General features: G+C 53.6%; 1 protein-coding gene and 1 long non-coding RNA gene across 2 annotated transcripts; one reads left to right on the top strand and one right to left on the bottom strand.

Moving 5' to 3' along the window:
• Nucleotides 1–595: 595 nt before the first annotated feature.
• On the bottom strand, nucleotides 596–6715 carry LOC147574891 (uncharacterized). The gene is made up of 2 exons (XR_015242802.1): nucleotides 6643–6715; nucleotides 596–1013 (listed from the first exon to the last, which is right to left on the bottom strand). It is a non-coding gene; the product is annotated as an uncharacterized LOC147574891 (long non-coding RNA).
• Nucleotides 6716–9383: 2668 nt separating this feature from the next.
• AQP3 (aquaporin 3 (Gill blood group)) lies at nucleotides 9384–15419 on the top strand. The gene is made up of 6 exons (XM_025934957.2): nucleotides 9384–9555; nucleotides 12613–12739; nucleotides 13101–13238; nucleotides 13616–13734; nucleotides 14063–14280; nucleotides 14369–15419. Exons 1-6 carry the CDS (start codon nucleotides 9448–9450, stop codon nucleotides 14535–14537), a joined length of 879 nt encoding a protein of 292 aa, XP_025790742.1. The 5' UTR covers nucleotides 9384–9447; the 3' UTR covers nucleotides 14538–15419.
• Nucleotides 15420–17238: the final 1819 nt, after the last annotated feature.

Below are 17238 nucleotides of genomic sequence, written 5' to 3'. Positions count from 1 at the left end.
GGAGGTGACAATGAGTTGCACCCTGAGAGTTAAGATGCAACTGACATTTTGAGTGCCTGGTAAATGCTGGGCACTCCGTTTTTTTACGTCTTATGTGCAGGAACGTGATCATGCAACAATCCCAGCCCTGTGAAGTATGTGCTTTTAGTTATCCTCATTTTCTGAAAGGTTCAGCAGCAGGCATGGGCCTGTTTGTGAAGAGATTGATGCCTGGCTATCAGGGTTCATCCTCAAGATGATAAGGGATGCCTGGGTGGCTTAGTTGGTTGAGCGTCTGACTTCAGCTCAGGTCATGATCTCATGGTTCATGAGTTTGAGCCCCGCGTTGGGCTCTGTGCTGACAGCTCAGAACCTGGAGCCTGTCTCAGATTCTGTGTGTCCCTCTCCCTCTGTTCTTCCCCCACTTGTTCTTTCTCTCTCTCTCAAAAATAAATAAAGATAAAAAAAAAAAAAAGACGATAAGCCACATATGGGAGCCCTGATCTTGAATTTTGTCCCAAGTCTGTTAGTCTTTGTGAACCTGTACCGGTCCCTACCTGTCACCGTCATGAGATTAGATGTTGGCATGTCATAGAGAATACATTGATGGGCTATGTGAGCTGTGCTCTTGATTCATGAACTCCAGGCAGAGGTGTACAAGGCTTTGTGTTTGGGGAAAGAAATGCAGTTCCGGCCCTCATGGACCCTGGTTCTGTGGTGTTCCCTGGTTCCTCTTCACTTATTTTCTCCACAGTCCCTCTGTAGGCTCTGGGGAAGGATGGTGCTGGCCTGTTTCAAACCATCCTGTTTCCATCCATGGGTCGGCTTCAGTCCTGTAGCTTCTGGCCTTTTCACAAACCCAGTTCTAGATTATCCTGGTGAAGGAGGGAACAGAATCTGCCCCCGGGCAAAACTGCAGCAGGTGGCTCCAAGAGGTGCAGACACCAGTCCCCACTTGGAAAATGAGCCCTGGCCCTGCTATCTCCATGTTTCCTTGGGCAAATCACTTCCCTTGATGGGCTCAGCTTCACCACCTGTAAAATGGGCACGGTAATGGCTTTGTCAGGGGCACAATGAGGCAAGGGAAGATGGCAAATAACACAACCCAAGGAGCTGTACCATCCTTTCTGCACTCCCTGCTCAGCACTGTGGAGAAAGCAGGAAGCCAAGGCTCCATCTCTAGCTCCAACCTCACAGTCCATCACACTGTAGCTCCAACCTGTTTCCTCCAATCTCTAGGAAGTGGGTGAAGAGGCTGGTGTGGTCTAAGATGACCATGGTGGCATGAGGAGCTGGAACTTCATTGGAAGGGAGGGAGAGAAGACTAGGAACTCATGTGTGAGCAAGGCTGGGCAGGATGTAGGTTATACATCCCCGTGGGTGTGTCTGCCTCTGTGGGGTTCTGCATTTAATTCTGCAGGTGGACATGATGGGGTAGGAGTCTGATGTATGGAGTGATTTGTCTGCTCTGTGTGTTGGGAGGCATGGACATGTCTGTATGCACTAGTCTGTGTGCAGGTTTTGTCTCCAGCTCAGAGTTACTGTAAAAGGGGAACTCTCTTTTTGAAGAGTAGGTCAGGAGAGAAAGCTCTCAGATAAAGAGGCAAAAACTCTGGGGGGGTGGGGGGTGCCTGAGTAGCTCAGTCTAAGCAGTTAAGCATCTGGCTTCGGCTCGGGTCATGATCTCACGGTTTGTGACTTCGAGTCCTGCATCAGGCTCTGTGCTGACAGCTCGGAGCCTGGAGCCTGCTTCGGATTCTGTGTCTCCCTCTCTCTCTGCCCCTCCCTGGCTTGCACTCTCTGTTTCTCTTTCTCAAAAATAAATAAACATTAAAAAAAACAGAGGCAAAAACTCTGGATTGTTTCTGTGGCTTTAAACAAAGCCTTCTTCTCGGGGCTTTGGTTTCCCCAGTTCTGTCAGACCTTCTAAGCCTCGCTGTGTGGTTACATTTAGTGAATTCTCAAAGTGTCCTCTCTTCTGACTGTGGTATCACCATCTCCTCTAAACTGGAATCCATTCAGCTGAAGACCCTATTTTCCTCTGCCCAGAACATTACTTTGGAGAAAAAGAGCAAGACCCCAAAGCCTAGGGGTCCTTGCAGCAGGTTACGTTCAAAGACGTCCTGAGGGCTGCTCGGATTTGGACTCGTCCAAGTGCCCCCACCCCAATAAACAAACATACATACAACCCCTCCAACATCCGGTACTTGCTTTGTGAGTCATAGATTAATCCAGGTGAGCGATTAAGGGGAGGGGAAGCCTGGGGCACGTGAGTCACCCCTACCCTACTCAAGCATAGGTCAGCTTGCCTGCCCATCCCTCTGCTGCAGAGAGAGGGGGGAGGGTGTGTGTGGGGAGCAACAGGACTCTTAGACTGCCCAGGGCACTAATGGGGACCAGGGTGTTCCAAACCCAGAGAGAGACTCATTTCCCTTTCACAGTTCAACTTCTGAAAGCAGGATGGAGAGTATAATTTTTCTGGTTTGCGTGAGGCCCAGAGAAGTGTAGGAACTTGTCCAGGGTCACACAGGGAGCTAGGGGTGGAGATCCAGAGAATCCTGTCTCTAGACCCCGCTGCCAAGCCTGGGCTCTCCTGAAGCCAAGGGCTGGGGTGAAGAGGAATAAAGGAATGGAGAGCTGAACTCTAGATCTGTGCAATGGGGCAGAGAGGAGTGCAAAGCCTGCCCCCCTCCTCTGTCCTGGGCCACCTGCCAGCCCTGCTCCTCTCCCTCCACCCAGGGCAGCTGAATAAAGCTGTTATCAGCAAGACGTAAAGGAGCAGAGTCAAGGATAGGGGAGGGTTGAGAGTGTGCACACTCTGGTCCACCTTAGCTCAAGCCTAAAATCTCTGTCCCCCTGACTGGGACCTCTTCAAAAGCAGGACCCAGCTCTCCCCTACTGTTCCAGACTGGAAACCTCCACAGGATAGGGCTGGGGTCTTCCAAAGACTGACAAGGCCCAGATTGGGCCCTGACCTAAGGAATAAGAAGGCCCTGAGATCCAGTCCCCTGTTCCACTTGACCACCAGGGATTTGGATGAAAAAGATATATGTGGGGAAGGGGAGGCAGGACAGATGTTTGAAGGTATGAATTTACAATGAGTAGTAGATAAGCCCGAGGGATCTAATGCCCAGTATAGTGAATATAGGCAACAATACTGTATTATAATCAACAAACTTTCTGAGAGACTAGAACTTAATTATTCCAACCACTAAAAAAAAGGACAATTATGTAATGTGATGGAGGTCTAATTATTGCAACAATGGCAATCATAATATATAAATAATGAAATTACACAATGTTATATGTCAAATATATTTCAACTTGAAGAAGAAAAATGATAGATATGGCATCTTGACCTTTCTCTAATCTGCCCCCACAACATCCCCACCTCCATCCCAATCAGTGGGGTCTCCCTGGAGCCCAGTTCCCACCCATCCCAGGTCTAGAGATCCTCAGGAAGTCATACCTGAAGTCTGACTGCAGAACTTCCTGCTGTAGCCTGTCCCCTCCCCTAGATCTTTCCCCTTGTGACACCTCTCCCCCGGGGGCAGGCAGCCTGTGGCTGCTCTGTAATTAGCACAGACTGGGCTGGGATGAGGGGAGAGAATTCTGGGGCTCACCCATGCCCATGGCCTTTCTGGAACACCAGATGCAGAGCCTCCTTCCCCCTGCGGTCCCCCATCCCACCCCCTTCAGACCACAGGCCTCTCAGAGAGCAGTTGTCCTGGGCTCCATCTCAGGTTCAAGTTCCTATCTACCCAGTTGGGCTCGCCTCCAATTTCAGCTTCTTGACGACCTGCCCTGATCACTCTGCCTCCTAAATCCCCAATTCAAACTCTCCTCACTCCCTGTACCCATTGCATCTGGCCTCTTTGCCTCCTCTGTGGCTTCCTTCCCGACCTCCTGGTCTCAGCCTCTCCCCTCCAACACATCCTCCACGTAGCAATTGGAGGGATCCTTCCAGCGCCTTCCATTAACTGGCAAATGGAGACCACACCACTTCCCTGTTTAAAACCCTCAGGTCTCCCATTAGTTTCTGTTCTTAGCAGTGGAACATTTGTCAATTGTAATCTTGTTTAGAACCCTGATGTAACATGGTTAAAATACTGTGGTTGAAACAGGAGGTGGGACCAGGGCTCTGCCTCCTTGCCTTCCCTCTCCCCGCTTCCAGCTGCCACAGTCCCTGTGAGAGCTTCCTCAGAGCCCTGGGGATTAAAGAAGCACAGCTTGAATGTCTCCGGCCCCTTGATAAGGTTCAGGCCCTTAGTATAGAACCCAAGGCCCTTCTGTGCTACCAGTGTCCCGCCCTGGCTTCACTACAGGTGCTCTCATCTTGTATCAGGCAAACAGCCATACCTACCTTGGCCTGGCCTGGCAGGCTTTCACCCGGAAGACCCTCTACAAAATCCCCAGCCAAATGTTTCCTCCTCCAGGAAGCTCTCTGGTTGCCTCAGTCCCCCAAATGCTCTATGCTCCTTTCCTGGCTGCAGCGTCCAGGCAAACGCCAGGCCCTAATTCAGGCCCCCCAGGAAGGCCATGAGTTTTTCTTCTTCCTCAATCTCTGGTTCTGACCCCTCATTCTGAGGCAACCATCCTGGTTCCAGAAGCTTTCCTGCTAGTGAAGAGAGAGAGAGGAAAACATAAAGGCCAGGGGCTCCAGGGATCTGATCCTGAGGTATGAACCAGAGCTCTCCAGACACCCTAGGCCTGTTTGTAGTGATAACCTGGTCTGTGTCAGCTCCATGTCACTAACTCCTCTCCCTCTAGGCTGGCCTGGGGCAGGGCCAACTGTCCGGCCAGCTAGTCCCCAGACTCCTCAACAGATCCCCATCCTCTATCTCTGGCTTTTGTAAACTCTGGACCCAGACCCACAGCCAGGCCCAGACAGGGACACACACAGATATGCACACAGAGCCCCTTGGACACACAAATGCACACACAGGCACTGATGGATACACACATGCATGCATGAACCCCATGGTTGTCCCCCTGTACACACAGACCTCCATGGATACATGCAAACACAGAGCCAAGAACTCATGTGGATATACGTGGATATTCACATATGAGGAAATGTGGCTCTGATTAAGGAGGCAGCTTCTAGAATGAGTCTTGCTTTCTATGTTGACTGTGTGATAAAGTTTTTAAAGCCTGAAACACCCACAATCTTGCTTGATTTTTACAGAGGCCCTGGGTTGGGGGGTGGGACGACTCCATATGAAACTTCCAGGTGACTGATGAAGAAACTAAGACTTGAGGGCTGAGAGAAGAGAGCTGGCTAGGTCACCTGACTGTTCAGTGGCCAAGCCAGACTTGGAGCTGAGATTCTGATTGGCAAGAAGCCTCTGACCTGTTGGCCTGGCCCCTGTAACTCTGGACCCTTCCTCAGCAAGGAGTCTAAGCCTCTGCCGCATCTCTCTGCCTCTTCTGCAACTCTCTGCTGTCCTCAAAGGGTGCCAAGGGCAGCTCAGAGACACCAGAAGGTGAATCCAAAGTCCCCAGGATATGGGTCTAAAGGTAGATTTTCTCAGAGCTGGACATGTGGCTGGAAGTGCCCAAGGGGGTAGTATGTGTTCATGGGCTCTCTGCCATCTTGTCTGGAGACAGGGGGTGACTGTTGGCGCAGTAGGAGGAGATGCTTGCCCGCCCCCCAGTCTGGGGACGCTCATAATAGGATGATTCATCTCCACTCTCCACTCCCAATTCCAGTCCAGAGCCAGCCCCCAACTCTTGAGGCCTAGGAGCAGGAATAGTGTCCAGCATTGGCCTAAGAGTGGGGTGCATTCTAGAAAAGGGGCTCAGGTGGTATGGAGAGACTCAGTGGATTCCTGTGTTCTGGCTCCCTGCTCCTCCTGTGCCTTGGACCTGAGGCTCCCTGGCCTCTCCACCCCTCTTCTTCACCTCACCTTCTTATCCTCATGAGGTTTGAATCCCAGCTCAATGCTTGGCTGAGACCTCAGCAGGTGACTTCTTTCTAAACCTCAGTTTTGTCATCTGTGAAAGGGGAAAAATACACCCACTTTTGGGAGTTGTTTTGCAAATGGGAGGAAGTGATCTCTAAACTTGAAAATGTCTGTATATCTGCTTTGGCCTGCCCCTCCCCCACCCTGTTCCAAAGCTCTGGAAGAGATTTAGGGGGTTTGAAGAGGCTGGGGAGACTATAGCATGATTTGTTTTCTAATGTCTACACTTTTTTCCACCCCACTTGCTAACAGCAAGGCCCATGTGTCTTCTGATGGTTCACGCTGCTCCTATTCAAACAAAAAGAGTTTGGGGGGCAGAAAATGAAGGGTGTGCCACCACCTCCTCTTACAGGGCCCCAGCCAGCCCCTCTGGTCCAGCAGGCTGGGACTTGCATCTTTAGCCCTTCCCTTGTCTGGGAACCCACTCCCCCAGCTCTGACCTCAAGGAATCACAGCCTCCCACGGGTGGATGGGCTGTCAAGGCCCCTTCCTGGGTTCAGCCCTCCGCCCAGGTGAGACAGACCTTGCTCAAGATGCCCTGGGACGAGGTGGTGCCTCCTCATCTGCATCCTCCCAGAGCTCCCAGGTGGGCTGGCTTCTAGCTTGCACTTGCACTTGGCCCTAGTTTTCCTTCCCAAAGCACAGGAGGGAGCCCAGAGGGCTATAGGTAAGCTCTGTGACTCAGAGTTGGCCTTACCAAGTGCAATCACTTCTCTCTGAAGCCATACTTCTTTCTGTCTCTGGCTCCAGGGGGCGCCGTTGACATTGACTACAATGAGAAGAGACAGTGAGGTCCTGCTTCTGCCCCCCCAACTCAGGCCAGCCTGGCAATTCTGCACAAACTCCCCAGGTCCAGACCCCTTTTAGTCCCAAATGAGGGCTGGCAGGAATAAAGGACCCTTGGAAGGCACTGTATCCTTCCCCCTCTTTCACGCCCACTAAGAAACATGAAGCTCTACCTGTATCATACCTTCTCTGCTTCAACCCAAATCCATCTCATTGTGCATGTGTAGGTACATGTATGAACATGTATGTCCACACATTAATTATAGATATGAGTGAGTTTTGTGTAGGAGCATATGGTGCAGCACATGTGAATACCTATGTAAGCTGAGTGCAAATGCATGTGTGTCTAAGGGCCTTGCATATATGCCTGCTGGTGGCAGAGTTCCCCTGTTTTTCTCCTGTGCTCTGGTTTCCAGGCCAGGCTTGTCCTTCTGGCAGCCCCAGGATGGGGCACAGTGAGGACAAGGTGCTATGGGCTGGGGTTCCTATGTTCTTTCAGTGTTGAGGAGAGCTCCTTGCCAATTCCTGCCCCGTGCTGCCTTTGGAGCCCCATCTGAGGCACTGAGAGGCTGAGAAGCACATCATATGGCAGGGAGAAGAAAAAGTAGAATGGTTAAGGGAGTTTCCCCATTTCCACAGTCTGGGCTCTGGCACCAGGAGTCTAGTGCTCTGTCTTGAGTCACAGACTGGCAGTGGTGCCATGGGTAGGCACTTGGTGATGGCCTCCTGATTCACCATGGTGCCTCCCAACCCGTTGGGGCTGGAGGAGTGGGGTGCTCCTTCCTGGGCCAAGGGCGATGGGAGACCTCACATGTGGGTTACATACATGTTTGAGCCCATGGCTAGTTTCCCATGTGAAGGGGATCCCATGAGCATGTGAACAGAGCTGAGGGTTTATAGGGAAGCATGGCTGCCAGTCTCAGAGTGTGCGTGTGCATGTGCAAGAGTGTGTAAATTTACCCGATGTGTGTTGCTAAATCCCATCTCTTTGGGCCTAAGAGCCTTTGGGCAATGGAGCCCTTATTCCTGACAGCCATTCCTCAAGGGATAAGTCCCCAAGGCCCTTAGACCACCTGGATTAAGTGCCTCTGGAAAATGTGGTCTCCCCAGGCAATGCTGCCATAGCAACTGGAGTGCAGTCATATTTGCTCCCAGTTCTGTGGAGGTAGGGTCCAGGCTCCACTCCTCAGTTTCCCAATTATTAATTTTTTTAAATAATTTTTTTGGGGCGCCTGGATGGCTCAGTCAGTTAAGCGTCCGACTCTTGATTTTGGCTCAGGTCATGGTCTCAAGGTTGGTGGGATTGAGCCCCGCTTCAGGCTCCATGTGCTGACAGTACGACAGAGACTGCTTGGGATTTTATTTATAAAATAAAATACTGGGGCGCCTGGGTGGCGCAGTCGGTTAAGCGTCCGACTTCAGCCGGGTCACGATCTCGCGGTCCGTGAGTTCGAGCCCCGCGTCGGGCTCTGGGCTGATGGCTCAGAGCCTGGAGACTGTTTCCGATTCTGTGTCTCCCTCTCTCTCTGACCCTCCCCCGTTCATGCTCTGTCTCTCTCTGTCCCAAAAATAAATAAACGTTGAAAAAAAAAATTTATAAAATAAAATACTAAAATAAAATAAAAATTAAAAAATAAATGCAATATGAGGAGCAAAGTTGCCCCACGTCCCACCTCAGATGGGGCTGACCACTCTCACAGTTTAGCCAGCTTAACCTCTTAAAGGGTCAGACTCTCCCCTGGCTGGGATCAGCCAGAGTGGGAGAAGAGAGAGTTAAAAACAACTAGGTAGGACTCACCCTGCTGGCAAGCATGTGGCATGTGGCATGTCAGGACAACTGCAGCTCACCCTCTGGAGCCACGTGCAAAACACGCGCAGATACACGTGTGGCAAATTCAGTTAACCTAGCCAGGTTCAACAGACATGTACACAGCCATGAGAAATGTCCAGAAGGTGCAATCTGGTACACAGGACAGATGTCATGTGTGGACATAGCCATGGACAGAGCCGATCAGGACATGCAACATGTGATACATATTCAGCACAAGGAACAACAGGCCCATGAACTCTGGCTGGAACTCCGCCTGTGTTCTGTGAGTCCACGCAGGTCTGGACTATGAGACGGTCTCTTCTCCCTTGGGGCCCACAGCCTCCTCCCTCCAGCCCCCTCTCTGAGGACATAACGGGTCCAGCCATACTGTAGAGCTGGATGGGGCCAGTTCCCTTCCTTTCTGACAAGTCTCTCTCACCCCCACCATCACGTGGGGGTGAGCAGGGCTCACTGTGAGTGGGGCAAGGAGGTCTCCACTGGCAGCTTCATCCTCCCCAGCCATGTCCCACACATGCCTGTACCCGACCTTTGGCTCTCAGAACCCCGCAATCCCCTCTCAGCCCGTAACACACCTCCTCCCCTAAGTGCCCTCTCCACGCGAACCCCACCCCTAAAGCTCCTCCCCGCCCCCCACCTTCCTCCCCAGCTTCCCGCAGCCCCGCGTCCTCACCGGGCTCCCCAGGCAAGCCCCTGGGGGCGGCCGCCCACACCTCGGGCGGTCTCAGGGCTCAGCGGGAGGGGCCGCCGGGAGGGGCTGCCGGGAGGGCGTGGCGAGAGCCTTCGGCTCCTATAAAGGGCGCCACCCGGCGCTCGGGGCCACAGCCACCGCCCGGCCGTCCTCCAGCCGCGCTCACCGCCGCCGCCCGCACCGCCGCCACTCCCGCCATGGGTCGACAGAAGGAGCTGGTGTCCCGCTGCGGGGAGATGCTCCACATCCGCTACCGGCTGCTTCGCCAGGCTCTGGCTGAGTGCCTGGGGACCCTCATCCTCGTGGTGAGTGGAGGGGCCCGGAGAAGCCCTTCTCTCTCCAGCCCCCGCGCTCCCTGACCCCTCTGTTCACGGGAGGGGCTGCTTTTCGAGACAGCCCGACCCCTCTCCCAGCTGTGCTCCCCACCATGACCCCTTCCTGAGTGCTCTTCCCCCACAGCTCTAACCCCGTCTGTGACAGCTCTGACTTGCCAGAGTGCCACCTGTTACTCCCACTGACGGCTCTGATCCTTTACCCTCTCACCAGTGCCCCAACCCACAGGCTGGGGGCAGCAGTCACCCCTGCAGTCTGAGACCTCCAGCGTCTTCTGGCTCTCTTTCCCCAGTTCCCAGAGGCCCAGCTCTGGGAGGCAGTGGAGGCATTGGCAAATGGACCCTTATTAGATTATTTGGGTCCTGGACATCTGGCCCCTAATGAATAATTAAGCTTCAGAAAGTCCAAAAGTTCCCCGATGCAAGGACAGTTTTCCACGGGTGGGGGCAGAGGGCGGAAGGCACACAGGGTGCAAACAGCAGAAATGGAAGAAAGAAGGATCCTGAAGATACGAGGCTGTGGAAGGCAGCTGGGCCCTGGGCACAGAGGACAGGATGTCGCTAAAGTTGCTCCCCTTGTGCTGAGTGGCTCCCAGACTCTGTCAGTCACCCAGACATATGCTGTCATCTTCTGTGCCAAAACACCGAGTTACTCCCCAGCCTCTAACAGCCTCTGAGTTAGTTTGTGGGTTCTCTGGGTAGGCCACTTCCCCTGCCTGGGTTACTCCTCGGTCAGTTTACTCCTTGGTTACACCAGTTTCGTCCCTAGCTTGTTCCTGGGTGACTTTGTTTGCATTTCTTGGGTCTGACAGGCACACACCACTCAAGGTCTCCATTTCCTGTCCCAGCTACTCTCTGATTTTCAGCCCTTCACGTGGTTACACCTGTTTTCTCCTGGGTTACTTCTGGGTTCAGTTGCTTCATTGCAGTGGATAGGTTCTTCCGTTCCTGCCCCAGCCCCCACTGTAGGTGATGCACACCAGCCAGCCCCCTGTAGACTAGGAAGCTTAACTGGAGGCAAGTAGGGCTGGGGTGGCCCACCTCAAATGGGTGATGGTGGTAGAATGGGTGCCATGGGGAGAAAACTTCTTAGACTCACCTCTGGCTTCCAGGAATAGCAAGGGAGGAGCCAGATGGGGCACTTTATCCACAGCCCCGCACAAGACTAGTGGCCCTACCAGTCATCTCCATCCCTTGTCTCCCTGTGCCAAGAAGGGAGGAGGGGCAGGTGTTTTTCACCCTCTTGCCCCAGAGCCTAGTGTCCCTCACTGCTTATCTGATTTATGGTCCAGCCCCCTGTTCGAGAGATGCCAGCGCAGGGGAGGTTGTCTCCTACATTCACAGAGGGGCCTCTCCATCCCCTCCCACATCTCAGTTTGCCTCTGCCACAAAGGAGCAGTCAGACCTTGCACTGAGCCCCAGGATCATTTGGTTTATCCCCAACCACAAAAAGAGGGTGTTACTTTTGTGAAGGCTTTCAGGCTCAGGTGAGTGTAAGGCATCTGATGTCAGTGAAAAAGCAGAACCTCAATGGCTGCCTGAGGAGGAGGGCTAGGCCCGGGAGATCGGTGAGTGGTGAAGGGCTTGCCTACATACCCCTGTGAGTTGGGGACCTAGAGCCTGCAGTGGCAGGATCAGGGCTGGCCTTTGAGTGAGGGGAGCCCCTTTCTCTGGGGTACAAATCGAGGTGGGGAGTGAGGGAGAAGGAGGGGGAGGAAGAGGAAGATTAGCCCCAAGGTGGTGGAACTGGCTCTGACAGCTTTTCCCTCCAAGGTCTCCTGGGATGAAGCCAGGTTTGGGCCTCAGGCAGGAAAGGAGCTGAGGCCAGGGCCTGCCAGGCAGGGCAGCGTGCCCCAGACCCCTATGTGCCTCCCTCCCCTACCCCCCCCCCCCCCCACATACTCACAATCTCTGATCTTTGCTCTCACCTGCCTACACACCTTTGCCCCGCATCACTGCCGCTGGCTTCCTCACTATCTCTTGGTCTTTCTGAGGGATGATAATCAAAATGCTTAACAACCCAGTACAACAGGATGCTGACCTGTCAGAATGGACAAGGGCTCTTAGCACAAGTCTTGGAAACTGCCCCCTGGGTAGACATAAAACTTTTAGTTATGGGGAGGTAGAAGAGGAGACCCAGGGCAGGGCCTGAGCAGCTTTGGGGGACACTATGGGAGCTCAGGGTGATAGTTCTTTACAGCTGGCACAGAAACATTTTTACATTTGAACAAGAGGAATAGGATGTTCTGTATTTGCAGGACATCAGGGACCTTAGTCCTCTTGAATTCCTCCATCCCTGTCAGAAAGCTTAGAGCCAGTCTCTCCACTTGCACTGCTGAGTCCCGGGTTGGGGCTAGAGAGAGGGGCCACTCAGACCTTTGTCTTCAGGACCTCCACATCTATGTAGGGAACCTGGATTCCTGAGGTCAGGTCAGGGAAGGTGGGGAGAGGAGACTCTGGGACAGGAACAGGGGCAGGGGCAGGGGTTCTGACATTCCAGATTCAGAAGCAGACTCAGCCTAACTTCTGGCCTCCTCCCTATTTCTGTGTGGGCACTGCCCGCCCCCTGACCAACTCCCATCCAGCTCTTGTCTGGGGCAAGGAAGGAGGCAAGTGTGGGGGTGGGGGCGGTGGGAGGATGAGTGAGAGCCTTCCCACTTTGTGGGCCAGACCTGAAGGGCTGGAGGACAAACTATGCTAAAGTAAAAGCTGTTCCCTTACACCTCACTCCTACTGAGATTCCAGAAAAATCAGAGAAGATGGTCCAGCCATGTTCTGGGCTCCCTGTCATTGACTCTGCTTCCAGTCCCTTCCACAGGGCCCTGTTAGAGTTTGGGCATTGTGGGTGGGAGGGCATGTCTGCTTCTTCTTCAGGGTGCAGTTGCAGCAGGAGGGGGTTGGGTTGGATCCCCCCAGGAATGGCTTCCCGTTCTGACGACTGCAGGTGGAGGTTGCTGGATTTACTCCTTCCTTCTGGAGTGAGAGTTGCTGGGCCTCACTCTCCCTGCCTGGTTCTATTTCCTGATACAGATGTTTGGCTGTGGCTCCGTGGCCCAAGTGGTGCTCAGCCGGGGCACCCACGGTGGTTTCCTCACCATCAACCTAGCCTTTGGCTTCGCTGTCACCCTGGGCATCCTTGTTGCTGGCCAGGTCTCTGGTAAGGCCTTGCTCCACCTTCAGTCATTACCTTCAAGGGCATTACCCAGGGTGCCCAACTGGGGAATGAGGTGGTGGGGGCCATTCTCAAGGGCAGGGAATAGCCGTGGCCTCAGCTTTGAGCCCTTTGAAGTGGAGAGTGGAGAAGGAACTTGACACTTTGAACCTCTGACTCTCACCTTGGAATCGGATTATCAGTGTTGGCCTGTTACATAGTCCAACTCACCATCCGGTACAAGAAACCCTTCTCTGCACCCCTGCCCCCTAAGGCCAAAGAAGGGGAATATGGAGGTTAGAGATCCTGGGATTCCCAACTGTGGGAGGTTACAGTGACTAATAGGTCCCATCTCCTCTTTTCCCAGGGGCCCACCTGAACCCTGCTGTGACCTTTGCCATGTGTTTCTTGGCACGTGAGCCCTGGATCAAGCTGCCCATCTATGCCTTGGCTCAGACACTGGGAGCCTTCTTGGGTGCTGGAATTGTTTTTGGGCTGTATTATGGTGAGCATTCCCCACCCTGCCATCCTCCACTACCTCCCTTTCTCTGCTTGGGACCTCCTGGCACCAGGCCTTTTGATGATAGACAGCTGGGGCCTGCCCAGGCCCCGAGCTTATGACTCACTCATTCACTGCACAGGACCAAGGTTGGGGGCACAAGGTGAAAGAAAGAAACAAGTTGGGCAACAGAGTCTCAGGCCATCCACCATCCTCGCTGCCCACCCCCCTCCCCCGCCCCTGCCACCCTTCCATAGACTTCTGAGTAATACAGCAGTGATGTGCTGCTCACCTGCGATCCTCCAGAAGGGTGGGCCTGACCTGAGACAGGAGAGCCGGGTAAGCCTCTGCCCTCACCCACTCTGGGTCTAATCTTTCACCAGATGCAATCTGGGACTTCGCTAAGAATGAGCTTGTAGTCTCGGGCCCCAATGGCACAGCTGGCATCTTTGCTACCTACCCCTCTGGACACTTGGACATGGTCAATGGATTCTTTGACCAGGTATGAGCTGGGGACTCATTAGGGGAACACAGAGAGGAGGACCAAGCTGCTGTGAGTATCTCATGGGGGGCTGGGGGACAGGACTCCTTGTTTATAGCAGGGTTGTCTCAATGTGTGGGGACACTGACACCAGAATCATGGTGATAGGTACTTATAAAACATGCAGATTCCTAGGAATCTTCATCTTCAGCTAGTTCCCCAGGGGCCAGCACCACTGCTGGAGAGAAGTGAACTTGGGAAGTGTTAAGGCTCCAGGAGCCCAAGGACAGAGGAGGGACCAGAGGGTAGGGTAGGAGCAGCTCCTCATCCTGTCCTCTCCATTCCCCAGTTCATTGGCACAGCATCCCTCATCGTGTGTGTGCTGGCCATTGTTGACCCCTACAACAACCCTGTCCCCCGTGGCCTGGAGGCCTTCACCGTGGGCCTGGTGGTCCTCGTTATCGGCACTTCCATGGGTTTCAACTCTGGCTATGCTGTCAATCCCGCCCGGGACTTTGGCCCTCGCCTTTTCACCGCCATTGCTGGCTGGGGCTCTGAAGTCTTCACGTGAGTGCAGCCCCCTCCACCCAGCCTGTCCCAGCCTGCCTCCCCTTTGCCACCCCACCCTCCCCTGACCACATGTGTCTGTCCCTAGGACTGGCCGACACTGGTGGTGGGTGCCCATCGTCTCTCCTCTTCTGGGCTCCATTGCGGGAGTCTTTGTGTATCAGCTCATGATCGGCTGCCACCTGGAGCAGCCTGCACCCTCCACTGAGCAGGAGAATGTGAAGCTGGCCCACGTGAAGCACAAGGAGCAGATCTGAGTGGCCAGGGGCCACCTCCCCACCCTCTCTTGAGCAGCCACAGACTGTGCAGGGGCTGCTCCCTGGAAGCCTTTGTGGTCCCCCTCCCGGACTAAGAAACTCCGTCTACTCCCCCCCGCAGTGGGACGGCCTTCTTCAGGATTCCCCACTGGACCCTGCCCAAACAGGACCTTAGGACACTGTCTTTAAGCTGTTTTGGGACAGGGAGTAGGGCCAACATATCTCTTTGTCTCCCCAAAAGTGAGAATAGGCAGCTGGTGTTTGAGTGTGTGTGTGTGTGTGTGTGTGTGTGTGTGTGTGTGGTTTCCTAGATATCAGGGCAAGGGACCAAGTGGAAAGGATTCTAGCTGTTAGGGGAGCCTAGGGAAAGGTCCATCTGTGGTATGTCCCCTCTGTGAGTGAGGAAAGTGCCAGGGGTCTGCATGTTTTGGGGGCTCCATGTGGAGGAGGGTCCAGATATGTGTTTCTGAGTGTGTGTGTGTATGTGTGTGTGTGTGTGTGTGTGTGCACGCGCGTGCACCCTTTTTCTAGCAGGGGGTTTCTACAGGCTTTGGGGGAGGTAGGGTGGGAATATGGAGGTAGGACCGGGAGGAGGAGACCCCAGCCCAGGTGTGGAGCTCTGGCTGTACATAAGTAGGAGCAGAGAACGTATTTCTGTCATAATGTAGGCATGTGTGGTGGTGGGGTGAAGTCCAGGTATAAGTTTCATGTTTTTTGGTTTTTTAAAAAATATACATAGTAGATGTTACAGTTTTAAGGATGGGGGTTGGGAGACTCTACTTAAAATAGGGTCTTCACCCCTTTAATTCTCCACTCAACACATGTACTCTTTTGCCTTTTATATATATATAAAACAATAAAATGTGTGCCTAAAACTGCCAATTGTGGAAATTTGTCTCTGTTTTCTCTGCTGTTGTCCTGGGGCCAGCTAAGGAGCTTCATTGTGTCCAACCACAAATACCCAGGGTGCCCAGCCGGGCCAGGGCACCCTAGGGGCAGTACTCGGGCCCTGCTTGAGGGGCAAGAGTAAGTCCCACAGACAGGTGAGTGAGCCTCTTCACCAAGCTTCTCAGCTTGAACTCAGTGGCCCCACACTTTCTCCCAAGCTTCCATCTTCCTACACAATGAGTGGCATCTTCTTCCTGATCCCTGCACCCACACATCATCCCAGGAAGGCAGGCTTGAACCTGGCCTAGGAAAGAACTTTCTCCCAGGCAGAGCTGCCCAAAGGGGAGGATTGCTATTCAAGAAGTAGTGAGCTCCCTGTTGCTGGAGGAGGCCAATCAGACTAGTCACCTGTATAGTCCTCTATAGCTCTCAGCTGTTTAGGCTCTGTTACCTCCACCCAGACCTTGGCCACAGCCCCCTTAGCAGCCTCCCTGTCTCCAGGCTGGCCTCAGCCAGACTATACAGGACCACAGGGATCTTTCTGGCACCACTGTTAAAAGAGGGCTTCGTTCCAAGGCTCTGCCTGATAATTCAGACACAATCCCAAACCCTCCCTCCTGCACTCAGCTTCTCCAGGACCTGGCCCACAGTCCCTTCCTATGCCCTCATAGTGCTCCCCTCACAGTGCTGCATCACCCCAGACTACTTTGTGTACTTCTGCGCCTTCCTACCTTTGGACCCTTGCTCCAAAGTGCTCATTCACTGAAATCCTCCTGGTCTTCTCTAAGTGTCTTCTCTAGAAAGTCACCCCTGCTCTTCCCCACCCTTCCACCATCTTCTGCAGTTAGTTGTCTGAACCCAGGACTGCATTCATCCCTGTCTCCCTCCGCTCTTCTCACTTCTTCAGTCTGAGACACCTCCATTGTCCGTAAGCCTGGGGTTGGACCGATGCTGGTGTCCTGACTGCCCAGAGAGGCAATGGACTTGGCACACCTGAGCCCAGGAAGCTCTGTCAAGAAATCATGTGCCCCTTCTCACCTTCTACTTCTCACCTTCTACTTCCCTGCCTCACCAGATCCTCCTCAGGTTTCACTGGGAATACAAGGGAAGGCGGGCCCCAAGCCTAGCCCTCCTGCAGAGTTAACCCCAGGGCAGCCAGAGGATCCCTGGGTCTGGCAGGAGAAATGTGGTCTTTAGAGATTGAGCTGGTGCTCCCCAGCCACTTCATAGTTGAGGAGACCATGGCCCAGAGAGGGTGGGTGGCAAATGCAGGGTCACACAGCCAGGACTCTGGGGAGGTGGGGGTAGAAGGCTGGTCCATCTCAGGTCTCCAACCCCTCCTTGTCCCCAGCTCCCAAGAGGTGTGTCTGGAATGTTGGAGAGACCTGAGCCAGAGGGAGTGTCCCCTTCCCAGGCCCTCTGGGGAGGAAGGGCCAGACTTGGGAGGGGAATGTGACTTCAGAGTTTCATTCCAGCTACACCAGTCCTACCTCTGGTGCCCCCACCCTGCTGTCCTCCCCAGCATGCCCAATGCCTTCTGTCATCCCTTCCTCTCAAATTCTGTAGCTGATCCTGACCAGTCAGCCAGGGGCTGGGGGGAGGTCTTTTGGTGCAGTGGTTAAAGAGAAGTCAAGCCTGGATTCCAGGCCCAGCTTGGCCTCTTTCTAGCTGTGTGACTTTGGGGTGGTCATTTTTCTTTCCCTGAACCTCAGTTTCCTCATTTGTGAATTGGGAGATATTGAGAGGAAGAGGTAGTAGAAGATAATTCATGAAAAGGACTTAGCATAGTGACCAGCAGATGGTAAATAGTCAA

Source organism: Puma concolor, chromosome D4, assembly GCF_028749965.1.
Source record: "Puma concolor isolate L17-30 chromosome D4, mPumCon1.1.hap2, whole genome shotgun sequence".
NCBI lineage: Eukaryota > Metazoa > Chordata > Mammalia > Carnivora > Felidae > Puma > Puma concolor.
Note: the sequence above shows the minus strand (reverse complement) of the source record. Positions and strands in the feature narration are given on the sequence as shown.